The sequence below is a fragment of the Podospora pseudopauciseta genome (genome assembly GCF_035222475.1).
Source record: "Podospora pseudopauciseta strain CBS 411.78 chromosome 2 map unlocalized CBS411.78m_2, whole genome shotgun sequence".
Lineage (NCBI taxonomy): Eukaryota > Fungi > Ascomycota > Sordariomycetes > Sordariales > Podosporaceae > Podospora > Podospora pseudopauciseta.
In genome coordinates, this window is record NW_026946663.1 from 2,235,786 (window position 1) to 2,259,705 (window position 23,920).

General features: G+C 54.3%; 5 protein-coding genes across 5 annotated transcripts; 2 read left to right on the plus strand and 3 right to left on the minus strand.

Moving 5' to 3' along the window:
• Positions 1-519: 519 nt before the first annotated feature.
• CWH41 (Processing alpha glucosidase I) lies at positions 520-3,075 on the plus strand (the record flags this gene model as incomplete). The annotated part of the gene is made up of 2 exons (XM_062909644.1): positions 520-2,754; positions 2,812-3,075. The coding sequence occupies 2 exons, from the start codon at positions 520-522 to the stop codon at positions 3,073-3,075; spliced, it is 2,499 nt and encodes an 832-aa protein (XP_062768452.1).
• Positions 3,076-3,588: 513 nt separating this feature from the next.
• On the plus strand, positions 3,589-6,808 carry RCY1 (F-box protein: endocytic membrane traffic, recycling ReCYcling 1; the record flags this gene model as incomplete). Its single annotated transcript, XM_062909645.1, has 2 exons — positions 3,589-3,763; positions 3,842-6,808. The coding sequence occupies 2 exons, from the start codon at positions 3,589-3,591 to the stop codon at positions 6,556-6,558; spliced, it is 2,892 nt and encodes a 963-aa protein (XP_062768453.1). The 3' UTR covers positions 6,559-6,808.
• Positions 6,627-13,645, minus strand: QC763_206010 (uncharacterized protein). The gene is made up of 4 exons (XM_062909646.1): positions 10,553-13,645; positions 10,380-10,496; positions 9,240-10,317; positions 6,627-9,156 (listed from the first exon to the last, which is right to left on the minus strand). Exons 1-4 carry the CDS (start codon positions 11,367-11,369, stop codon positions 6,906-6,908), a joined length of 4,263 nt encoding a protein of 1,420 aa, XP_062768454.1. The 5' UTR covers positions 11,370-13,645; the 3' UTR covers positions 6,627-6,905.
• A 287-nt stretch (positions 13,646-13,932) lies between these two features.
• Positions 13,933-19,235, minus strand: GDH3 (NADP-dependent glutamate dehydrogenase). The gene is made up of 3 exons (XM_062909647.1): positions 16,190-19,235; positions 15,841-16,116; positions 13,933-15,780 (listed from the first exon to the last, which is right to left on the minus strand). Exons 1-3 carry the CDS (start codon positions 16,233-16,235, stop codon positions 14,681-14,683), a joined length of 1,422 nt encoding a protein of 473 aa, XP_062768455.1. The 5' UTR covers positions 16,236-19,235; the 3' UTR covers positions 13,933-14,680.
• Positions 19,236-21,343: 2,108 nt separating this feature from the next.
• Positions 21,344-23,852, minus strand: QC763_206030 (uncharacterized protein). Its single transcript, XM_062909648.1, has 2 exons — positions 22,550-23,852; positions 21,344-22,487 (listed from the first exon to the last, which is right to left on the minus strand). Exons 1-2 carry the CDS (start codon positions 22,723-22,725, stop codon positions 21,701-21,703), a joined length of 963 nt encoding a protein of 320 aa, XP_062768456.1. The 5' UTR covers positions 22,726-23,852; the 3' UTR covers positions 21,344-21,700.
• Positions 23,853-23,920: the final 68 nt, after the last annotated feature.

The window sequence follows — 23,920 nt, forward strand, 5'->3', positions numbered from 1 at the left end:
ATCAGATGAAGTCAAAATTGCCTAGCGGCTCTGTGGATGCAGATGCTATGATGGCTCGCTTGATACGGATATAACCTACCAATTCGGAAGGTGTCACTGTCTCTCCAGATCTACTTGTATGTAGGTACTGAGCGAGAGTTGGAGAGAAGAACAGGTGGGAGCACAATTGCTTTGAAGACCCCCCCAGAAGCGAAAAAAGGTGGGGTTTTGTTGGGGATCTTCGGCGGGGGGCGCGGGCCGATGGATAACTGCGGGGCCCGCCCAATTGGGGGTGGGGCAGCCACAGCTGAGAGCCACTGCCAGGGACAACCTACATAGGCCAAGGGCCAAGACTTTGGGCGGGAGATAGCTCCAACTTTGCAAGCTGTCCGAATTGGGTTTGGTGATAGCAGACAGGTGCCTGACCACCACGAACAATCGCGATACTGACGAAGACAAAGACGACGACGACGACGATGATGATGATGGTGATGATGGTATAATCACACATATATTCTCGAACCGATCAATTGACCCACAATGATCCCCAACTGGAGGCGCCTCCTGGCAGCCACCGCCCTCCTCACTTCTACCACCACCGTCACCGCCACCACCGATGCTGCGGCCCCCTCCAACAACGATGAATCCATCCTCCACAGCGAACTCGCCTCACAGCAGAACTCATCACTGCTATGGGGCCCCTACCGCCCAAATCTTTACTTTGGGGTGCGCCCTAGAATTCCTAAATCGTTGATGACGGGCCTGATGTGGGGGAAGGTGGAGAGTTTCCAGGATTTTCAGAACACGATGCGGTACACCTGTGAGCAGAACGAGGGGATGAAGGGGTACGGGTGGGATGAGTACGATGCGAGGAACGGGGGGGTGCAGACGATCCACGATAAGGGGAATGGGCTGACGCTCACGACGAGCTTTGTGAAGGTTCCGGGGGGGAGGAATGGGGGGAATTGGGGGGCGAGGGTGAAGGGGGTTTTGGTGGATCCGGAGCAGAGGACGACGGTGATTTTGTATGTGACGCAGGAGGGCGGTGGGAGGCTGGAGGCGGAGAGGGGCGAGGAGAAGAGGGGGTATGAGGGGGACGTGGTGCTTAGCGGGGAGAGTGAAGGGTTGGGGGGGTATAAGCTTGTGGTTACAAAGGGGGAGGGGGAGAGGCCGACTAGTACGCATGAGATTAGTGAGTTGGAGGCGTGGGGGGAGGGGGGGAGGACGACGGTGCAGAGTTTGCAGTATCCGGACGAGCAGATTTGGCAGGCGAAGCCGATTGTGTTTCGGCAGTTGAAGGAGCAGGTGGATTGGTTGGTGGAGAACAAGTATGATAATGCCGAGCATGCGCCGCCGGTCTGGCAGGTTTTCACGCTGCAGAATAGGCCGGGGAAGGGGAATGTGCACATTGTGCAAAAGGTCTTCAAGGGGGACTTTGAGTTTGATGTGCTCTTCTCTAGCGAGAGTGCGGGTACGGAGCTCAAGAGTGAGGATCTGACGAGGGAGATCAAGGCTGGCTCGGAGGAGTTTGGGGAGAGGTTTGGGGGGGTGTTTGCGCTGAAGGCACCGTTTAATGCGGACAAGTACAAGAAGTTTGGCCGGAGCATGTTTTCGAACTTGATTGGTGGGATTGGGTATTTCTATGGGCAGGCAGTGGTGGACCGGTCTTATGCGCCAGAGTATGATGAAGTTGATGAGGGTTTCTGGGAGGAGGCTGCCGAGGCTAGGGCGAGACATGCGGAAGCTTTGGAGGGGCCGCATGAGCTTTTCACCAGTGTTCCTTCACGTCCATTCTTCCCTCGCGGGTTCTTGTGGGATGAGGGTTTTCACCTGCTGCCTATTGCAGATTGGGACACTGATCTTGCTCTGGAGGTCATCAAAAGCTGGTTTAACCTCATTGATGAAGACGGTTGGATCGGGCGCGAGCAGATCTTGGGCGCCGAGGCACGCAGCAAGGTCCCTCAGGAGTTCCAGACTCAATACCCGCACTATGCCAACCCGCCTACTCTCTTCCTCGTTGTTGAGCAGTTTGTCGAAAGACTGCTGAACACCAACGGCACCGCGGCTGTCCACAAGGAACGCCTGTCTCAGAGTGAGTCTTTGGCCAACGCTTCGCTCGAGAACCCCGAGGTTGGCCTCGACTATCTACGCAAGATCTACCCGCTGCTCCGCCGCCAGTTCCAATGGTTCAGAAAGACACAAAAGGGCGATATCAAGTCTTACGACAGAGAAGCATACTCCACCAAGGAAGCTTACAGATGGCGCGGCCGCACCACTACTCACTGCTTGACCAGCGGTCTGGATGACTACCCGCGCCCTCAACCTCCGCATCCTGGGGAGCTGCACGTTGACTTGATGTCCTGGGTTGGTCTCATGGCCAAGTCACTCTCCAACATTGGCGACGCTCTCGGCTTTGCGGAGGATGTCAGTGAGTACAGGACCATTTTGGACGCTATTGAGCACAACCTTGTCGACCTGCACTGGTCCGAGACGGACGGGTGCTTCTGCGATGCCACGATCGACGACTTTGAGGAGAACAAGCTCGTCTGCCACAAGGGCTACATCTCTCTCTTCCCATTCTTGACCGGCTTGATGAAACCTGACGACCCCAAGGTTGGCAGGATTCTGGCCTTGATTGGCGATGAGGAGGAGCTCTGGACGCCCTATGGATTGCGCAGTCTCAGCAAGAAGGATGCTCTCTATGAGACAGCCGAGAACTACTGGCGGAGTCCCATCTGGATCAACATCAACTACATGGCTGTGAAGCAGCTTCACGTAAGTCTTCTGGTCTTGAAACTTTTCAGGTATGACAAGCTGACTCGGGTTTCATAGTACGTTGCGACACAAGATGGGCCGCACAAGGAGGTCGCCAGAGACTTGTACTCGCGCCTGCGCAAGAACCTGGTTGAGACGATTTACAATGCCTGGGAGGAGACTGGGTTTGCCTGGGAGCAGTACAACCCCGACACTGGAAAGGGTCAGAGAACACAGCATTTCACTGGCTGGACCAGCCTGGTGGTCAAGATTATGACCATGGAGGACTTGGAGGGTGGTGCCAAGGCAACGGGGAGTGAGCACGGTCATGACGAGCTGTAGTGGGCGAGTCTATGTATGTGTTGGGTTTATGTAGTTATGTACAGTACCAGCGAGGAGTTGGGGGCGAAAGAGCGAAATATATACGGTTTTGGTCGGTGGATTTTTATCATTGCTAGTGGTGGTTTAGGGGACTTATATATTCAGCCCGACAGCTGTCGCCAGTTGCCCCACCTGCCACCGAAGTAATACGCGGCCCCATTCCGTAACCCGTCATCCCGACGGCCGCTTTAGCGGTCAGCCTCCCCGCAGCGGGCTGGGGCTTGTGTCTCATCCCCTGAAATCGGAATCGTAATATGCGGCCTCGCCCAACCATAATAACTGAAGCTTACATCAAGCTCGACGTCGCCAGAACGCCCAACACTGTAATCAACCAGTCTTCAGCGCCTTTTGCTTGGTTTTATTTTCAAGCTCCACGATGTCATGACCTGATGCTTTTTTTATGATCCCTTTTCTTTTCTTAACTTTGTAATCCCATCAGACGATTTATTGGCAGTGATCCAAAAGACCTTGGCAATGTCGAACATCACCCCCCTCCGACGAGCGCCCACCACGGGCGGGGTTGGAACGGGAAAAATGACTGCCGCGACGACGATGACGGCGGGGCAAAAATACCATCAGCACTCGACGAGTATATTGAAGACGCTGCAGGCGACCGAGATGTTGGACACGAAGCCTGTTTTGCCGGCTGGTACGCACCACCCCTCTTTCTAACCCCCCCCCCCTCCCCGGCCCTCAGGAACATAAACTGATGGATATGTGCTTGTAGAAATCATCGCCACCATCCTCGACTACCTCCCCGTCCCGGACCTCCTCCGCTTCGCCCGAACGTCCCGCCGGTACAAGGAGATGGTCTACGACGACACACGCTGGGTGGCGCGGTTAAAGAGCATGGGTGTCTGGGACGAGGCGGAAGCGAGAAAAAGATTCGAGGAGGCGGTGCAGAGGAGACGACAACAAACTATTAGCAGTGGGGTTGGGAGGGGGCAGCCGATACCACCCCCATCACCAACCGGAACAACAAAAAGAGAGAGTTTATTCTTTGATGCGGATTTAGAACAGGAGAGGAGACAGCACGAGTTGCTGCAGATACAGCTGCAGAAACAGCAGATTTCTGATTTGAGGGATGGGTTTGAGACGATGAAAGTTTCTGGAGGAGGGTCAGGGGGAGAGCCACCGAGGGATGTGGAGGGGTTGTTGCTGGTGGTGAAGAACGCGAGGAGTATAAGGGGTCATGCGAGGCAGGAGTATGGGAGGATATACGGGGCGTTGGCGCCGTTTTATTTCGATTTGGTCAGGGCGAGGACGCATACGGATCCGTTGGTTTTTAAGGTTTTTAGGGATCCGGATCGGCAGGCGAGGATGCTGGCTAATTTGAGGAGTTTTGCAAGGAGTGACTGGGCGGATGGGGCGGAGGGGAGGAGGGAGAAGTTGGAGGGGATGACGGGGATTTTTGAGAGCGCGGTGCTGAGGGAGTTTGAGCAGGGGTATGAGTTTTGGGATGTGGACGGGAGGATGAAAAAGTATGCGCATGTGTTGGAGGTGTTGAATCCGGGGAGTAGTGCGGGGGTAGAGCTGTTTATACAGAAGCATCCGATTTTTGCGGATAGGGAGGTGCTGGCGAATGCGATGGATTGTGTGAATCAGGCCATGGCGGATAGTATCACGCTGGAGCCGTCGAGGAGGTTTTTTGAGGTGTTGGGGAGGAAGGTGAATGAGCAGGGTGAGATCATTGGGAGGATATTCCCGAGGCCACAGAGGGTGTTTTGGGGGTTTGTGGATAAGGTCAGGGAGGAGATTATGGTCGAGTATATCACGCCTTTGTTTGATGATGCGCATCAGAGGAGTATACCGAGTTATTTGAGGGCGGTGTCGGGGATTTTTGAGCAGACGATGTTGTTCTTGAGGACGCTGACGCCACCGAAGGGAGGGGAGGTGGATCAGGAGGCGAAGGCGAAGGAGATAGCGTTGAGGATCTTTGAGCCGCATATTGATTTGTATTTTCAGGACGAGATCGATACGTTTACGGCGCAGGCGGAGAGGGAGGTGGGGGAGTGGGAGAAGAAGTTGTCGGAGCAGGAGGCGAGTGCCGAGTCGTTTTATATGGGCAGCTTTGCGAACCGGCAGGCGGACAAGAAGGACTTCTTGACGTCGTTCAAGAAGGTGGTTATGATGCCTGTTACGGTATTGCCTACGAGTCTGGGGTTGCCCATAGGGTCGCCGTTTGCAAGTAGTAAACCTGCTGCGACGGCGGCTGCTAACGGTGGACCGTCGACTCCGAGTCGGGCAGGGTCTCCTGCGCCAGCGGGCACTCCTGGCGATCGCGCCAGCAGTCCATTACCAGGCAAAGCATTTGCGGATGAATTGGCAGCCAAGGCGGCGCTGATGACGTCTCGGCTGGAGGGCATCAAATCCCTCTTCAGCATCGAGGTAGCGCTCAGCCTGGTTCACGGAGCTAAAGCGAGCCTAGGTCGTGTCGCTGTCTTCATCCAGCTTGGAGGCCAAGTCGGCGGCGAGGCGCGAGAGATGTGCGAAACCATTTTCGTCACGCTCCTCCGCATCCTCGGCAACGGCCACGTCAAGCCTGGTTTCGACAAGGCCGTCACCCATCTATCCCAATACAACCCCCGCGAGGTCAGCGAACACGAAAAGGGAGGCGTGGCCCCCTTGGTCACATTTATCGAGCTGGTCAACGTGGGCGACCTCATCTCCCAGATGATCGACGTCTTTTACGAGCAACAGCTCGCCCAGCCGAAAATTGCCGACAGAAACGACTTTTTGGATCCTGCGGGCATGGCAAAGAAAAAGTTTGAGCAAATGCTCGACGAGAGCGTCGCCGCCGGCCTTAATAAGGGCATCGACGTGCTCATGGACGAGGTGGAATACATTTGCGCCACTACTCAGTCGCCGACGGACTATAACCCGGGGGGTATCTCTGCTCCTGATTCCATTCTGTCAGGGACGATCCCTGGGATGGAGAAGGCGCCTGCTCCGAAGCCACCGGCGGGGGCGATAGATATGGACATTGGCCCTTCAAAAACAGCGCAGAGGATCAAGGATCTGGTAGCGTCGCACACCTCGATGTTGGTGGGCAGCACAGACAAGTCGATGCTTGATGTGTTCAACGGCGAGGTTGGACTCCGGCTCTTTACGGCGGTGTGCAAGCATCTGAAGAGACAGCGGATCAGCACCGAGGGGGCGATCAAGCTGATTGCGGATATGAATCTCTACTTTGAGTACATCCGCACGCTCAAGAACAAGGACTTGCTCGCGTATTTCAAGGCGTTGAGGGAGCTGAGCCAGATTTATCTGATTGATGCGAAGCATGCCAAGGAGATGGCGACGATTATTGCTGATGGGGACAGGTTTGGGGGGATCTTTAGGGCGGAGGAGGTGTATGAGTATGCGGAGAGGAGGGCGGATTGGTATCAGGTGAAGAGGGAGGTGGAGAGGGCCATGTATGGGTTGGAGTGTTGTGTTATGTAGACAACTTGGGACATGGACATGAGAGGAAGAGATATAAGGGCAAGGAAGGGATGACGAGAATACAAAAAACGGTTTTGATGGTTGAGCAAAAGCTCGTTTCGAGATGGTCCTGCCATTGCTATCTATCTGCCTAGTTGTTTGTTCCAATGACCCGACTGCCGTAGAGGTGATACATAGTGTGAAGAAAAAAAGGGAAAACCAAACGCTGATATGTCGGCCGTATTTGGTGTTTCATGTATAATAATGGGTATCCAACTGAGATGGAAAAAGAGAAACACTGAAATCCCTTTCAGTCTGTATATATAGAGAAACCCCCCCCAAAAAAAAGAAACAAGAAAACACGCCCCCTAATAATAAATCTCATTCCCGTGCACCATCGCCTTGAACTCATCATCCGGCTCCTCAAACCTGTACCCCTCCCCCCTCACCACTCTGTCCACCTCCTCCCTCACAAACGGGTACACATCCCTCCACGCGTTCCTCCCCATCCACCCATCCAGATGCCCATACCCCGGCACAACCTTGCGCTTGTAATCCCCGTCCTCAAACTGGCTGCACAACACCTCGTACGTCCGCTCGGTAGCCTCGGGCGACAAGACAGCGTTGTCCCTCCCCACCCAGAGCATGATCGGTATCCCTTTTAGTCGTTGGACATTCTCCCTCGTGTCCAGGGGTTCATACATTGGCGCATTGGTCATTACATGACCCTCGTAGCCCATCTTCATGAGCAAATTCAGCAACCGCATGTTCACCCCCCCGAAAAACCGGTCGATCTGCCGATGTGTAGCCTCGTTGAGGTTGTGGTGGTTCCAGCACCGACCAAACACCAACGAAGTTCGGTGGCAGGCGGCATTGTTGCACATTTCTTTGCGGGATTGGGGGTATAACCTCAGGGCTTGGTTAAGGAGATACTGAGCCCATCCCTCGTCTTTGCTCGTCGAGCAGCTGAACCAAGAGCCGCAGACGGCGTTGTATAACTTGTCAAGAGGCAAAGGACCGCCAGCCATGACTTTGGCCATGTTGGCGGGTCCCCAGATGGGGTTCATGAATACCTGTGAGCAGTTTATCCCCAAGATCCAGGAGGGGGGGATTGTCCCGTCTAGGATGCCGCAGGAGAAGGCTACCGAGCCCATGCAGTGGGCGACGCAGTAGACTTTTTCCGGGGAGGCGAGTTTGGGGGTGAGGGTGGTGGTCTGGGATTTGCGGATGTATTCCAGGCAGGCGCGGAGGTCGAGGCGGGCGTCAAACGTTGTCCAGTTGTTGCCTGCGATCATGAGCTGGCCGATGCGGTGGACAGACACCCAGACGCGGTAGCCTGCTCGACGGAAGTAGTTGACTGCGTTGAAGGGGATGGTGGGGAGGGCAAAGATTTGGTGATCGACGCTCGCGCCGGGGATCATGAAGAGGTCTTTTACCTGGTGGCCTTCTGGGACGTGGGTGGGCTCCCATTTGTGCATGCGGGTTGTTACGCCGTCCGAGGCGACGATGGCGTAGGAGCTGTCGGGGTTGGTGTCGTTTGTGAAGCCGGTAAACGTTTGGGTTGGGTATTGGAGGGGGGTGAGAGGGGCGAGGAAGAGGGACATGGAGCGGCGGGTGAAGTAAGTCAGGAAACTGGCGGCGCTGACGGCTTTGCGGATGAAGCTGCTGCCGGTGGTGGTCATGGTGTTGATCTGGGAGAGGAAGTCGCTAGGTTGGATTTGCATGATGCCCTTTGCGATGGGGGCGCCTCTGCGCCAGGCGTCCTCGTCGTCGAGATCGCGGCACATGCCTGGGACGTGCTCGCTGATGGTCACGTAGAGGGTGCTGGTTGCCTTCCAGAACTGGATAGGGGCCAGGGCAACCGACGAGTCAACCACCTTGTAGCCGTGGAAGTGCAGCCTCCTGCCATCGACACCAGTCATGTCAAAGTCGTAGGTCAGGTTGCGAGTCCCCGGAGCTTTGGAGTTGAGGATAAACAGATTAAACTCTCCTCTCTGCACCATGAACGGGGACCCACGAATGGCCGGGCAGACAAAAGTGCCGGTCAGCATCCCACGATGCTGCACATGGCTGATCATCTCCTTGGTGTTGAAAGACTGCACGCTAAGGAAGAACCTCGCGCTCTCACAGAGCGACTTACCAATGCGATGAGCAAGCTCATACGTCGCCCGGTTATCCTCGGTCATCTTGGTATCAGCATGAAGAAAGCCAGACATGACCTCGGTAAAGCCAATGCCGCTAGCTTTGACAATCCGAGCCTTGTCCATGACCTTCTTTGCCGTCTGAATGCTGATCAGCTCTTCCTCAGCCTTCAACTGCTCCCGCCTCTGCTTGGGCCTGCACCGCTTGGGAGCATGCGCCGGCTCCCCGAGCAAGTTGAGAATGCCATTCTTCTCCTCGCTAATCTTGAGCTCCTTGGACTCGCAGTACGCCTCCACCGATCGTTCCGCCAAAGCAGCGATAGTGGCAAAAGGGTTGGCACCCAGCGCAGTCGGAATCACAGAGGCATCTGTGACCACAAACCCCTCATGGACTTCCGCTCCGTTTCCGCTAAAGAGCTGACCGACGTGGTTGGTGACACCAGTCCTCCCCGTATTGTCTCGAGCCATGCAGGCACCACTAAATTTGGGTCAGAAAAAACAAGAAAACTTCCGTCGGTGCAACGTGGTACATTCGGAGGAAAAGACGAAAAAGAAACTTACCCAATGGGATGAACCGTGATCTGCTGGCCCATGATCCCGTAGAAGGGGCTGTGTACCAAGGTACCTCCAACATACTCTGTGGCCCGCTCCAAGATGTTGTTGAGCTTCTTGACGTGGTGGCTGCGAGCGACGCCGAGGAATTCTAGAACGGGCTTGTCGTCCTTCAACGACAGCATGGCCTGATTGCTGTCATGCGACATGACCAGATACACCTGCGTCCGTTCCGTAGCGCCATTCTTGAAATAGGGTCCCAAAAGTCTAGAACCCCATCTCGCCAGAGCAGCCTGCGTCTTCTCGATGATAGTATCATCCCTCGGGTCCTTCTTTCCCGGCATGAAGTCCAACATGACCTGGAAAAGATGCGACAGAGCATGGGGAATGGCCCCCTCCTCAATCACATACCCATCCAACGGGTTCTCGTGTCCCTCCCGGTTATCAATCACACTCGTAATCGTTGGCCCGATGGGGTTATACGGCGACGGGACCGGCTTGCCCATCCCGTTGACGTGTCTGTCGGTGTTGTATCCAAACGCCAGCATGTCGCCGTTCCCGCTCATGTTCTGTCCGACACTGTCACTCATGGAAAGGCCCATAGCCTTGCTCCTGAGTAGGATCTCGGTCGAAGCAATGGCGCCGGCACCGAGGAAGACGGCCTTTTTTGCATGGACCCACATAAGGTCGTTGTGAAGATAGCCTTTGAAGAGCCCGCGGTTCCTGCCGTGCCAGGCGAAGAAGACGCGGTAGCCTTCTTTCTCGTCCTTTTGAATATACCGCACCTCGCACTCGCAGAACATTTCGGCGCCCCAGTTCCAGGCGTCGGCTAGGTAGGTGACGAGGGTGGTGGTTTTGGAGCCGTCGTTGACCCCCGTGGCGTCCTGGCCTGTGAGACTGGATGGGGACATCTCAACGCCGCAGCTGTTGGGACCATTGCGGAAGCGTGTTGTCTGCTTGACCTTCTTAAACTTGTGACCCATGCCCAGGTTTTCGGCTTGTTCCTTGAAGACTTTGGTCTTGGGGAGTTCGGGCCACTCGCTGGGGTACTCGGTAGGTTCAAGGACCTGTTCCACCTTCTTGTAGTCTAAGCCACCACTGTCAGTACACACGTTTCCATCGTATCCTAGATGCAATGGGGGTTCTCACACTTATCCAGGCCCTTTGGGTTTTCCCTAATCTCCTTAGGCCAGGGCTTCATAGACAGCGTCTGCTTATCCGCCTCCATAAACACATTCGCATTGATCAGACTAGTGCCACCGAGACCTGTTCAACGTCAGCACAAAAGAAACCCCTAACCCGGACTTCAGATCAAGACTCACCGTTACAAACAACCGCATTCTGTCCCTTCCCAAAAATCATATGATACATGCCGGTAGGGTTCCCGCCCTCCACCAGCTTCCCCTTTAAAAACGCCGGCGCCAGCTGCCCCGAGTAGTGCAGCTCCTTGAACGCCTCCACCGCGCCGGTAGGATACTCCCCCGGCCACTTCTCCCTCCCCCTCTCAAGCACACAGACCGACTGCCCCGTCCTCGCCATGCGGGAGGCGGCAACACCACCGCCATACCCAGATCCGATCACAACCACGTCGTACGATCCCCTCAGCAGCTCAAGCGGCTTGGAGATGCGAGGAAAAGCCTTGTCGTCTCTCCCGTCGGTGTACCCCCTGATCTTGGCCCGGGAGGTGCTGTGAGGGGAGGGGTCTTGCTGGTGGCCCTCGTAGGTTTCGATGGGGTGGGAGTCCTGGCGGGAGGGGGTTGTGGCTCTGGGAGGAGGGGCGGTTTCCTCGCTGATGAGGGTTTGGGTGCTAAAGACAGAGGCTGCTCGGGGGTTGGGGCTGGAGGAGGAGCTGGACATGGCTGCTTCGGTTGAGGAAGAGGATTCCGAGTCGGCGGTTCGGACTCTTCTGTGTCGCAGGTTAGGCTCTGTCTCTGTCCGGTTCCTTACGCTGTCATGCGTCAAATCGGCTGGACTGTGGACGATGTGAAGATGGTCGATGGAGAGCTGGCCTCTGGTGTCGGTGGTGCCAGGGCTATCAATGTGAAGGGCTGGGGTGAGAGGAGGTGTGTAGGGCCCGTTCGGTCCGTTGGGATGGGCTCCCAACATCTCCGAAGGGTTTTGTCTCTCGGATTTGTCCATTGTGGTCGGTGAGCTGGCCTGCCCGGATACCAATACGGTCGTGTCCACTATCAGGGAAGTTGGCTGGGAAAGAAAAGCCAATCCGTGTCACACAAAGGAACAATAGTTCAAGTAAGAGAGTATGTTGGCTGTATGAGATGGGAACACAAGAAAAGGGGGTAGGTAGGTAGGTAGGTAGGTAGGTAGGTAGGTAGGGTGAGAGAAGGGTGAGAGAGGCAGGAAAAAAGCCTTGAGGATTTGAAGCAGGCTGTGAGATCTTGATAAAGGTTCCCAGTTTCTGGGCGACTCGTCCGAGGGGGCTACCGGCATGATAGAGGCGCGATCCCAGACTGGTGTGGCTTTGTCTGGGCCAAACATCTTCGATACCGTCGGTAGAAGGGCGCTAGATGTGTATTGAGCATACAATGTCACGCCATCCCTACCAGTTTGCAGACTGTATGCAGTCTCCATGTGGGGGAATACCAAATTACAAGCCTCGGCCCCTACCCTTTGCTGACCCCAAGAATATTCGGTCAGGGCGCAGCTCGTCAGCCCGAGTTCATTTGTTGGACTACTCCTGGGCTGGGCTGGGCTGAGTAAAATCTTCAACCATTGCTGACAGGAGGCTGTCATTGGCTGGCATCCTTCCACCCTACCAGGCGATGGAGGGCGGACAAGGGGTCCAGGGTAGGGTGGTCCACCGCGACGGGTGAACCAGACATGGGAGACACCTGGGAGCCATCTCCGAAAGAGGCATGTCAGTCTTGGAGTCGCGAATGGTGACCATCTTTCAAATGCTGCCTTGTGGCTGAGGAACAAGGCTCGCAACGGCGACGATGTCATGTGGAAAGACGTCTTTTTTGGAGCGCCTCCCTCCCTTCTTTCCGTTCCCCTCCTCCACAAGCTGGAATCTATGACGGACGCAAAAGGATGTCGATTGGCTGTATGCAAACTCAGCCCATAAGATAGATGGTGTCTCAGACAGATCGACGAATCCCGACTGCACGGGCAATCTATCCGCAATCATTTAGGGGCTCTGACTGGCAGCTTGTAGCAGAGATCACCCTAGCCATCCCTCATTGCTGCCTTCGGGACGGCAGCGGAGGTAGAGCCCTTTTCGTAGTGGCCAGGGTTGATAGTGCTGATGCTGCGTTCATTGGACGGGAAACGAGCGGGTCGTGATAGGCTACAGCAAAAAGAAGTCGGCGATGTTGCAAGCCGTTGTAGCCGATTTACTCGGGAGCGCAACTCGCAGCCTTTCCATTTCATCATATTGCAGTTTCTACTCGGATCTCGAGCAATCGTTATTTGTATCAGTACCTTTCATCTCAATGCCCTCCTTCAATGCTTTGCGAAGAGTTAGCGCTCTGATCACGACCAGATGTTTGATAACTCAATCCTTCCGATAAAGGCAGGGGCGCTGTCAAACCGAGACTTTACCCCTGGCCTCCTTAAAGGTCGGGGGGCCGGCCCGCTGTGCTCGGCAGTCGATGGTTTGCGTGTTGGTGATCGAGATGTCGCAATGCGAGCGAGGCCCAGCAGTCTGGCCCTTGGGCTCGCCGGACACTGTTTGGAAATACTGTATAAACTGCAGAGCCCGTCCATATGGGCAACGGGCGACCGACGTCAAAAACGACGTCAACGAGCTGACGGCCTCAGGCCCCCAATCACACCCCATGCAGTTTGATGCCTGATTGACACCCACACACACGGTCAAGGCAAAGCCACAAGGCTGATAACTGATCGGTCCATCAATGACTCTTATCATGACTGGATCTTCATCCTGAGGATATCAGGAGGGCGTCGTCGTCGCATTGCCCGTATAATCAGGTGTAGTAGATAGACTGCTGTTCCTGATTCGCAAAACTCGAGTGACTCGACATATTTCGGGAATCTCAGCCTTTGAGCTGGGCGAGACGACGATTGGATTCCGGTGAGAAGGTAACTGTTTCGAGGCCGTTGCACAGCCTTTCGGTGCCACCACCTTGTCCTGGGTATATTGACATCTGTCAGCCGATTGGCCAATTCGCCCAAATTAGTTCGGGCGGTTCTGTCTCCATCTCGACCACACGACAACGACGTGGAAAACTGCCCAACAGCGTTGCGAGGGTGCGGCGTCGAGGGGGTGGGCGGGCGGTCGGCGACAGGTGTGGCTCTTTGTGTCGCTGTGGCTTTCAGTTCGGTGTTTTGGGTTCAACGTGTTCTTCGCTTGCTTCGCTTGCGATGTCCTGGAAGAGTGTTGCACAACGTCAAGTCCACGACAGGTGTTATTCATGGAAATTTGTCACGAAAACGCCGATTGTCCCGACGTAACCTTCTTTGGAGAAAGACAGCTGGAGATATCGCTTGATATCGCTCCGGACCTTATCGCTGATATCCAGCAATCAGACCTTCTCTGATTGGCTTTTACGCTCTCTACCCCATGGGGAAGTTGATTCTGGGAAGGAGCCACGACTTGTCCCTTCCGAGGTCCCGGGTCAATTTGTGCTGGTCAGCTGCCCATTTGATAACACTTGATAACACGGAAGGGGCATGGTGTCTCATTAATGGCGTGCTTTGCTTCTCAATTCACTTCATTCCGAACATCGACTTCACCTGCAGTTTCTGTTCTTTTTATTTTTTATATTTTTTATTGTGTTTATAATCTTTATATGCTTGGGGCATCCCCAACTCTATTCTACAGATTCCTTCCCTGCGCCATGCACGACACGCTATCTCTCCCAAATGCCGTCTATGCCCCTTGGTGTGAGAACCTTAAAAACCATAACAAGAACACGAACAGGTACACACACACACACACCCTCATCCACGCCCAACTCCAACAAGCTTACAAGCTTATTCTGCCTCCCGCAGGAGCAGAACAGCAATGACGTTGTCGGTAGGGCCCGCTCGGTTCAATTCTCTCCCCGACTGTGCAGGAGGCACAGTCGTGGTTGTTACTCACCGAGCTGCCAATGGGAAGATGGGGGTGGAAGATGAAGATGAAGAAGATGAAAGTCGTAACCTCGTCCCGGCCATCCCGTCCGATCCCTTCAAACTCCATACCCAGCACCCAAGAACCCCCATGACGCCAATGCGTCCAGAAAACGCCCAATGAGAAAAATCACAAATCCCACACCGATGGGCGTGCCGCAAAGAGCGGCGGCGTCATCATCGAGGTGGCGGCCACATCGCCATCCTGATGGGAATGGCTCGGCACTTGGTCACCCACATACGGATACGTGGTGGTGCCTCTGCAGCCCTGGTTCTAGCCCGGGTAGCGCCGGATGCCGATCCAGCAACACATACAGCTACTCTGCCTTGGGCTGAACTGCAACCACTGAATCATCGCTTTAAGCGGCGAAGCCAGAGTCGGAGGTGACCTCGGCATCGGCAGCCTCCTTGTTGAGCTGGTTGTCCCACCAGTCACCAGTCTCCTTCATGGCACGGGCGACCTTGACGAAGCCGGCAATGTTGGAACCGGCAACCAAGCTGGGATACTCGCCCTCGGTGGCCTCGACGTATTCCTTAGCCGTGTTAAGACCCTGGAAGAAGGCGCACTTCATGATCTCCTTGAGCTTGCTGTCGACCTCCTCCTTGGTCCAGGCGAGACGCTGGCTGTTCTGGGACATCTCGAGACCGGAGACGGCGACACCACCGCAGTTGGCGGCCTTGCCAGGGGCATACCAGATGGCCTCGCCCTTCTTCTCACGGCGCTCGTTCTCAAAGACCTCGATGGCCTCGAGAGTGCAGCCCATGTTGGAACCCTCAGCAATGAACTTGCAGCCGGCGGCGACAAGAGCCTCGGCCTCCTCCTTGCTGACCTCGTTCTGGGTGGCCGAAGGGAGAGCAATGTCGACCTTGCCGACGTGGACCCAGGGGCGGACACCGTCAATGTACTTGAGGTTGTCCTTGTGGCTGTAGTCGGAGAGAGAGCCGCGGTTGAGCTTGAGCTCAGCAATGGCGGCGATATCCTCGGGGGTGACGCCCTGCTCGCCAGTGGCGATGAGAGAGCCCTTGGAGTCGGAAAGAGAGACGACCTTGCCGCCGAGCTCAATGACCTTGAGGGCAGCATACTGGGCGACGTTGCCGGAGCCCGAGATGGAGACGCGCTTGTTCTTCCAGCCATCGGTCACACCAGCATACTCGAGCATGTGGCCGACATAGTAGACGAGGCCGAAACCAGTTGCCTCGGGACGGATGAGAGAGCCACCCCAGTGGAGACCCTTGCCGGTAAGGACACCAGTGAACTTGTTGCGCTCACGGCGGTAGGCACCGAACATGTAACCGATCTCGCGGCCACCAACACCGATATCACCAGCGGGAACATCGGTATCGGCACCAATGTATCTGGCGAGCTCACGCATGAAGGAAACGCAGAAGCGGCGAATCTCGTTGTCACTCTTGCCCTTGGGGTCGAAGTCGGAACCACCCTTGCCACCACCCATCATCACTGTTGCGAGTTGGTTAGCGAGTGCTCGCCATACAGGAGGCAAAGTTGCCTGTCACTTACGGCCAGTGAGGGCATTCTTGAAGATCTGCTCGAAGCCGAGGAACTTGAGGATGGAAAGGTTGACGGAGGGGTGAAGTCTGAGACCACCCTTGTACGGGCCGAGGGCCGAGTTGAACTGGACACGATAACCACGGTTCACCTGGAGGTCGCCATTGTCGTCCTCCCAGATGACGCGGAACTGGATGACACGCTCGGGGATGGAGATGACCTTGAGGGCGGTGCGGTACTCGGGGTTCTTCTTGAAGAGGGTGCTGTTCTCGAGGGTGTAGTAGAGCTCTGTCGGGTTCACGAGTCAGCACTAGCCATTGGCGGACCAGTGTCCCAAGGCTTGGCTCTCATGGAAACTCACCCTTGTAGGCCTGCTCGAACTCGGGCTCAGAAGGAAGGTTGGACATTGTGACGAGTGTTGAATGGGTATCTAGGGGTATATGTTCTTGTTGTTGTTGTTGTTGTTGTTGTTGTTGTTGGAGTGCGGAAATGTGTCGAGGGTATCAACTGTTGAACTCGTACGCTGTCGAACGAAGAATGAATGGGAAGAGAAGAGGACAATCGAGCACAATGGGACGAAGGGAAGGGACGAGTATAATATAGACACCCGCACGAAAGGCCGGTGGTGGGGGGGAGGGGGGGGCAACGTTTGAAAGCCCGAATAGCGACGGTCTCTTTTTTTCATGGGACGACAGAACCAAGCCTTTTCCTGGTCCCCTGCTCCTAGCTACACAGTTCTCTCTACCGACAGCACAATAGTGTAGCTCCGTTTCACACTATTATCCAGAGCCTTGCGTTTTTCTCCTGGGATGGTCGTCAACAGGCAGCGCGGGGGAGTCCCTGTGCTGGGTCGAGTGGCCACGTTTTGGCGAGGATTTACTCAGGGAGCGCCGGTTATCGCTCGTGCGTTAGAAGCACGGCGCACAGTTCCAGCGTCTTGACATGTGGAACGACGTCCGCGCCAGTCGGGTCGTATTTGCTTTTTTGCCATACATATCATGATGCCTATTTCCCCTTTGGAAAACCAGACGATATCGGCCGTGGGATGAGATATTTTCCTGCAATAGGCAATGCCCCGCGTTGGTCTACACATACTGTCGTCACATAGCATTGCTGATTGGCTGCCCGGCAGCTTGGAAAGGGCTAGGCGGTGCTGCTCGCTGCCCATCTCGGGGCGTGGTGGTGCGTGGAGGTTGCAGTCGAATGGGGGGGCAGTTTGGGGGTCCATATGGGGGGGCTCGGGGGGGCCACTGGAGGGTACGGGTGGTTGAACAATGAGGAAAAGCTCGCGTGCTTGTCCTGGACCCTGGCATGGCATCTGGCAGGGGGTCCCGGCCTCTCTGACGACAGGCTAGGATCAAGATGCCGCCGCGGCGCCACTGGTGACAGGCCCTCATTCTTATCCGACGACACTGATTGGCCGCCCTTTTCTGGGTAAAGCCGGTGGGATGGTGCTCACGAAGGGCTGCGGGGTCGACGGGAGCTAGCATTCTGCGAGGACATCGGCGCAGGGCAGGGAAGCGGCGCCAAAAACGACGCAGAATCACCCGGCTCATTTTCGTGCGACTCCGACGTCGCTGGAGTCCTAGTGGCCGTCCTACGCTACTCATGTCCCTCATGTCCGCTTCCCTCCGGCGCATCCCGCGTTTAGTCATTGAAAAGGCAGACGAGCTCCTCGACACGACGACGGCAGGGTTGAGGGTTGCGGTTTGGCTGATCAGCCTCCGGTCTTGCAGCAGGTAATATTTGCTGCTATCTGTGCAGTTGTAATGTGAACTGGTAACCAATTCCCAACTGACCACTGATAGGCATTTATTTGAAGCTGGCCTCTCCCGGCCATCTTGGACGTCGAGCCCTTGTTACCTAACCAACACTGCCAACCCCCATTCAGCTGTCAAAGTCACAAATATCGCTCAAACATGAACGGAAGACCAACATGGAAGGACATGTTTCGAGATCGGGCAGAGCAAGCTGTTGTTGGTGATTGAATGTGTCTAGTAGTCGAGCTGAACATAAGGCAGGCAGGACACCACCATTCGGCACCTCCGTCGTCATGATGTCTTGCAGCCTGCATTTCCTTGCATTTCACTTTCTGTCTCCTTTCGATGACGCACTGGGGCGTGATATCCCTCAAGCTGCGCCATGGCTCTTGGTCTCGACCAGTGGGTAACCAAGACTTTCCCAAGATCTGTTTTGTATCCACACGGGAAAATCCGACAAATCGTAACCTCTTAAATTCAACCAGGGACACCCTTTCCTCCTGGGGAACCTTACCCCAATGGGGTCAAGGATATCCCGACTTTGACGATGAGTTGGGAAAAAATGGCCGACGGAAAATACGATCTAGGTGTTGGGTTTTTTGTCTGTGTGTTCCTCACCACCAGGGAAAAAAACTACCGAACGACCTCCTCATCTTGAATATGACGGAGGCCGAGACGGGTAGGTTTGGGGTTCATCCTTGGTATACTCTAGCTGGTGAGAAACAAATATGGGGGCAGAATTGTTCTTCGGAACTTTCGTCATCTTTTCTAGCAACCAGGGTGTGGACCAACCCAGCAGCACCTATGCTTTTCTCGAACTGCTGGGCAGAAGTCCAATGATGATGCCTGACGACGAGCTTTGGGGTGTGGTGTTGATTTGTTCTGTTTCTTCGCCCCGAGCCCCGAGATCCCCCGGCCGGCGTAAATGCGAACGGCGCTTGGGTAGTGTAGTGGGTGGAGTTTCGGAGCCAGGCCCGATGATGAAGAGGGTACGGGGACTAGAACTAGATGACTGGGGACCGGGGGAGAGAGGGATCTCGGAAGGAAACGGCTTGACGCGGCTCTTTTCGATGTATTCTAGATTTAATGTATGTGTGGGTATGACACGCGCGCGGGACGGTGATCAGATAAGAAAACACCAGGGTCTTGTTTGAGGATGAGAGCCAGTGAGGGGAGGTTGCATTACATGAATGCATGCTGTGTGGTTTTGATGGTGTCGGAAGGACCGGAGCGGTGGGACTGAGCGAGCAGCAAGAATGTCAACGGGTACCAGGTGGTTGTGTGTAACAGAGGACGACGACGACGACAACGAGCTCGGCCGAGAGGGACATCAACATGGGACGTGGGGGTTGGGTATGTTGAAGGGGAACACTCAGCTCGGCGAGCCCTTTCTTGTCGGCGAATTCCTCGCTGTTGCGAGCGCCTCCGTCCCGTCTTGTCTCGTCTCGTCTCAGGTTGTCTAGAGACCAGACCAGACCAGGTCGAGAATATTCGTTGTCTCATCTTTCCAAACCCTCTTCTTCTTCCTCCTCCTCGTCCTTCTTCTCCTCTGCTTCACTTCCACCGTTTTCTTCATGCCAGTCCTGCTATCTCCGACAATTTAAGCTTCACCATGACACCGTCAATCTGCAGTCGCACAAACAAGCCTCCTGCAACCCATCTAGGCCAGATCTGTCCATGACAAGAGGACATACATTCCCCAAAAGAGAAGACGGTCCCTGCGTATAAGGTAGGTAGGTAGTCTAGCACGTGGGTACGTACCTTGGATAGGTACGTATCTACGTACCTCTTTGCTGCCGTGGTCCCCTACTACCAATAAAAATAACATGTGAAAGAGCAAAAGCCAAGAATGAGTCTATTTCGGCTTGGGGGAAACGGCGGCGCGTGTGCAAGATCATCTGATAAGATAATCTGTACCTGTTGGGGTGATGTGACTAGTAGGGGGATGTCAGGCTTGGTGCGCTTGGCTGAGGGAGATGAGATTGATAAGATAATCAGGGTGATGGTGAAGTTGGGTGAGTGTCGGCATGTCTGTCGGAGGAAACTGATCTGATAAGATTATTTAGGGGGTGGTGTGGCCTGTTGGTGTACTTTGGGCTGGTGGGAGGACTGATGTTCTTTTGTTGGGGTGGTGATATTAAGAGGGGGTTGTCTGTTGCGGGCGAGCTGAAATGTTGGCGGTGTTTCTTCATGTTATTTGTGGTATCGGGGGTGATGAAGGTGGATGGAGTGAGATTTGCTTATGGTGACATGGGACCTCTCATCGTGTGCTTTTGTCTTGTTTTCGGTTTACTTATATAAGTCAGGCAGGTATATGCGGCATGAGTATATTCAGGCTGAGCTATCCTGTGTAAGCCTTGATTACATGTATCCTGTCATCAAAGGTTGTCGTGGGGTTTTGTTGGTTGGTGCTTTTAGCAGGCTCTAGTTTACATGCTCTCATTCATGTGCTCTCATTTTCGTGTTAGAACTTATCGTCTCTCATCCCTTCAGTCTCATTCGGCATCCCATCTAATACCTCTTTGATAGAATTTATCTCAGTGGGTACAGGACTCCTGGCACTTACAGGGCAGCGCTTGCAGACCTACTTTTCCACAAAATCTCTCACACGACTATTCTCACGATTTTTCTTCCACAGTTGCTCTTGCACTACTATTCTTATGGCTACTGTGTATCTGTTGCTCTTACACCATTGTTCCCACGCCACCTTTCATCATCTTGCACAGTTTCTCTCGTCTCTCTCTAATTCTAAACGCACTGCTGGCCTAGAGTTGCATGAATCTTTAGACCGTAAAACCTCACAAATGTCTTGCATGGCAAGTCCCCTACAGCTTACTTAGATACCCAAGGGACCCTGGTAGCCAAGCTAGATATAGCTTTCTTGGTTTCCTCAAATTTCACATGCTTCAAGGTGTTTGCAAACTACTAGTTTAAAACCCTTGATCAAGTCTGGACTAAACATACAACCCTCCCTTCCCCGTGACAAGGAGAAGAATGTGGTTCTTGTCTAGTCTTGGACGGGATTGGTTGTCTCCTATTCAGGAACGAGACAGGTGAAAGGAAGCTGAGAACCACACGCTCACAAGTACGTACCTGTCCTACGTCTACGAGCGACACAGACGCATTTCATTCGATTCAGGGATGCAGGGGCAGCGTGACACACCACCTCGTCAAATCAAAGACGACAGCCTTGGACAGTGTATGATCCCAAACACTCGAATGCCAGTAACCTACCTTTTCAGGTCAAGCTCTCCATTATTTTCACATCATATCACCACCAGGGCCGTGGGCCGAATTCATATCGCCATGCACGTGAGCCGACAATGCACCTTCCATCCCAACAGTCTATGACTCTACATTGCAAACCAGCTTTTTTATTTCCCCTACGTACTACATCTTTCAGCAGCTCCTTACATTCCTTAGGCTATATCCCAACATGTGTCTTATCTCATTCATCACCCAGCTTCCATTTTGCCCAGTCTCACTTGGTCGTCCATCATCTCATAGACAACTGACCAAAACCTATTTGCAGCTTCGAAAAATACAACAACATAGACAAAACCAAAGGCGGGTATCTCCTTCTCTTTTCCAGTCTTCACTCCCAACAGACAGCTCAAACAGTTGAATAACCAAAAGCACACAGTATACCATCATCCATCACAACTTCAAGGACAGAACGGACGAGAAGATATACAAACAGACCAACATCAGAAGGCAAAACTCAAAACGCCCAAACGAAGAAAAAGACTAACCGTCCCAGTAAAAAAAGTTTATAATTTCAAAAGATAAAAAAAATAAAAATAAAAAACGAAGTATGTAACAGTCGTGACATGGTAATGTCGGTGGTATACGGCGGAGAGAGTTAGGTAATAGGTAGAAGAGAAATGAAAGAATCGAAAGTCGTGTTTTGTTTTGTTTTTTGTTTTCTTTTAAACAAAAGGCGTCTCGGTCTAAGCTCTTCCGCTTTTCCATCCCCCCCTTTCCCCCCAATTGACTCCCAACTCCTATTCCCCCTTTTATCAACAACCATCAGAAGTCCAGGAGGGAAAAGAGAAAAAGTAAAAGAAAAGTCTCGACTCGTCAACCCGCAGCCAGCTCAGCTAACCAGCCGCTTATGACACCTGCATAACCATAGGCCCGGCAACGGTAATCTCATCGGTAATCACACCCGTCAAAGGACCGGCGCTGGTCAAGCTGACATAGGTGACACCGGCCAAGTTCTGGGGCACCTCGCACCCGGCCTCCTGCGTGAAGGTAGTGAAGACGGTACCGCCGGGGTTGCCACCAGTAGTGAAGCCGCAGTGCGTAGCCCCGGCAGCAGCCTCGCTCTCCAACCGGATGACAGTACCAGCAGTAACAGTCGCCGCGTCAATCCCCGCGCCCAAGGCCAAGGATGGGAACGCAGTCAAGATCAAGTTCGACCCCTCAGGGCAGCTCTCGATAAAAGGCGCAGCGAGCGAAAAGACCTGCTTCGGCGTGAGAGGGGTGTCGAATGCCTGGGGGACGGCAACCACCCCGCTGGCGGCGCGGACAAAGGTCTGGTGGCGGGCCTCGATGGTGAGAATGGAGCCGGCGGTGGTGAGAATGGAGCCGTCGGAGATGAGGGCGGCGGCGCCGAGGTAGGCGGATACACCCACGTTCTCGAGGACGGCGGCGGTGGCGACCATGCCGGCGGCGTCGGTGAAGCCGAAGTTGTATGTGCACGGCTGGACGGGCTGGACGCCGGCCTGGGCGAGGGCGGATTGGAGAAGCACGACGTGCTCCTCTTCGGTCTTGCCGATCTTGGTCAGGTCCTCGATTTGGCGCTCGTTAAGGCCGAGGGCTTGGAAGTCGGTGACAGGGAAGCGGGCGAAGCCTTGCTGGTAGAAGGCTGCTTCGAGCCATTCGAGGGTGAGGGCGCTGGAGGGTAGGTTAGTGTCAAAGTTGGCTACATGGGACTGGTTTGATTGAGGTCAACTCACAATTGAAGAATGTCAAGATCGTTGATACCAAGAGCCTGAGCAGCAGCGTTTTGACGCTTCGCGTGTTGGTACATCTTCAGCTGGGCCTTGTTGAGCTTGGGAATTGATGGGAGGGCCGAAGCAACAGCCGCAAGTCCCGCAACAACCACCCCAAGTGTCTTTGTGAATGAAGGCATTATGTCGGTTGTGTGTGTGTGTGTGCGAGAGAGAGAGATTCCCGTTTCTTTCCAAATGTCCTTTCGGTTATCGTTCCAAAGCTGTCGAGTTCGAGCAAAGACCAGTCCGGCTGCTTGTATAAAAGAATAAGACAAGACCTGCCTGAGGTAGGTTGTGTATAAAAAGATTAAAAAATATTAAAGCTGTAAAAGCTGAATAGATCCAATGAATGGACTAAAGAGTGAGAGACAAGGACAGACTGAAGCTGCTTTTGTTTTTGTTTTTTGTTTGAAAAAAGGAGAGTCAAAAGCAGACCAGTGCTTTGGGTAACGAATAGACAAAACACAAGGAGGCGTGGGATGAGGAGGAGAAAGAGAAGAAGGAGGGGAGGGGAAAGAAAAACGTCATGAGATGGGAAACGACCATGGATAAAGATGGCCAGCCAAGGAGGATTCCCCTTGTCGCCCTGGTGGCCCGGCGGCTGCTGGCCCTTCCGGGTCCCGCAGTAATCACTGCTTGCTTCGAAAGAAATCTCGTTCAGGCAATGCCCAGGGTCGTTTCCAGCGCTCAGGGCGCGCCGCCCGGGGCTTCTGCTTCATCGAGTTCGGCTTCCCGTCAGACGGCAACCCAAGAGCAGCACTTCAGATGGCAGGACTGAGGACCTCGACGTCTTGGTGTTTCGTTTCCCTCGAGCCTTTGGAACCCCCTGCCGCAGCTACCGCCAATCACATCGCCATCTTCATCTTTAAAGTTAAGATGGAGGCTCCTCACCCCCCTGCTCGGGACCCGGCTCGCACGCAACGCTCTGTGTGGGGGCGTACAGCCCCAACCACTGAGAGCACGTGCCAAGAGTGTGCCAGGGGGTTGCACAGAAGCTTGGGGTAGCCGCGCTGGGGTGATCTGCGACAGTGGCGTACGCGATGCTCGTCTCAGGAACGTTTCAATTCAGACGGACCGCAGCTGAACCGACATCTTTTCCTTCTGTCTTCTGCCCCCTATCAAGCCTCTTGTTCATCCGAGCGAGCTGCCATCTCCATGGATGGATACCTCTAGGTATTGCTCGAAGCTTATCGCCATCTCCATAACCTTATTGCGACATACGGTAGGCCGCCCCTTTCTCGTGACTGAGCGATAGCGTCGCATCGGTTCCTGACATGCAACCCAGTAGAAACAACAAGAAAATCATCCCGACGCCGTGTGCTTCTTCCGTGATGT

Bases quoted from the DNA above. Each gene is read 5' to 3' on its own strand.
- QC763_206010 (XM_062909646.1), bottom strand. From the start codon at position 11,369: ATGGACAAATCCGAGAGACAAAACCCTTCGGAGATGTTGGGAGCCCAT. The intron at 10,318-10,379 runs GTGAGAACCCCC...GTGGTGGCTTAG, and splicing joins CCCAAAGGGCCTGGATAAGT to ACTACAAGAAGGTGGAACAG. The intron at 9,157-9,239 runs GTAAGTTTCTTT...ACCCAAATTTAG, and splicing joins ATCACGGTTCATCCCATTGG to TGGTGCCTGCATGGCTCGAG.
- GDH3 (XM_062909647.1), bottom strand. From the start codon at position 16,235: ATGTCCAACCTTCCTTCTGAGCCCGAGTTCGAGCAGGCCTACAAGG. The intron at 16,117-16,189 runs GTGAGTTTCCAT...TGAACCCGACAG, and splicing joins GTTCGAGCAGGCCTACAAGG to AGCTCTACTACACCCTCGAG. The intron at 15,781-15,840 runs GTAAGTGACAGG...AACTCGCAACAG, and splicing joins CAAGAATGCCCTCACTGGCC to TGATGATGGGTGGTGGCAAG.
- QC763_206030 (XM_062909648.1), bottom strand. From the start codon at position 22,725: ATGCCTTCATTCACAAAGACACTTGGGGTGGTTGTTGCGGGACTTGCG. The intron at 22,488-22,549 runs GTGAGTTGACCT...CCTACCCTCCAG, and splicing joins GATCTTGACATTCTTCAATT to CGCCCTCACCCTCGAATGGC.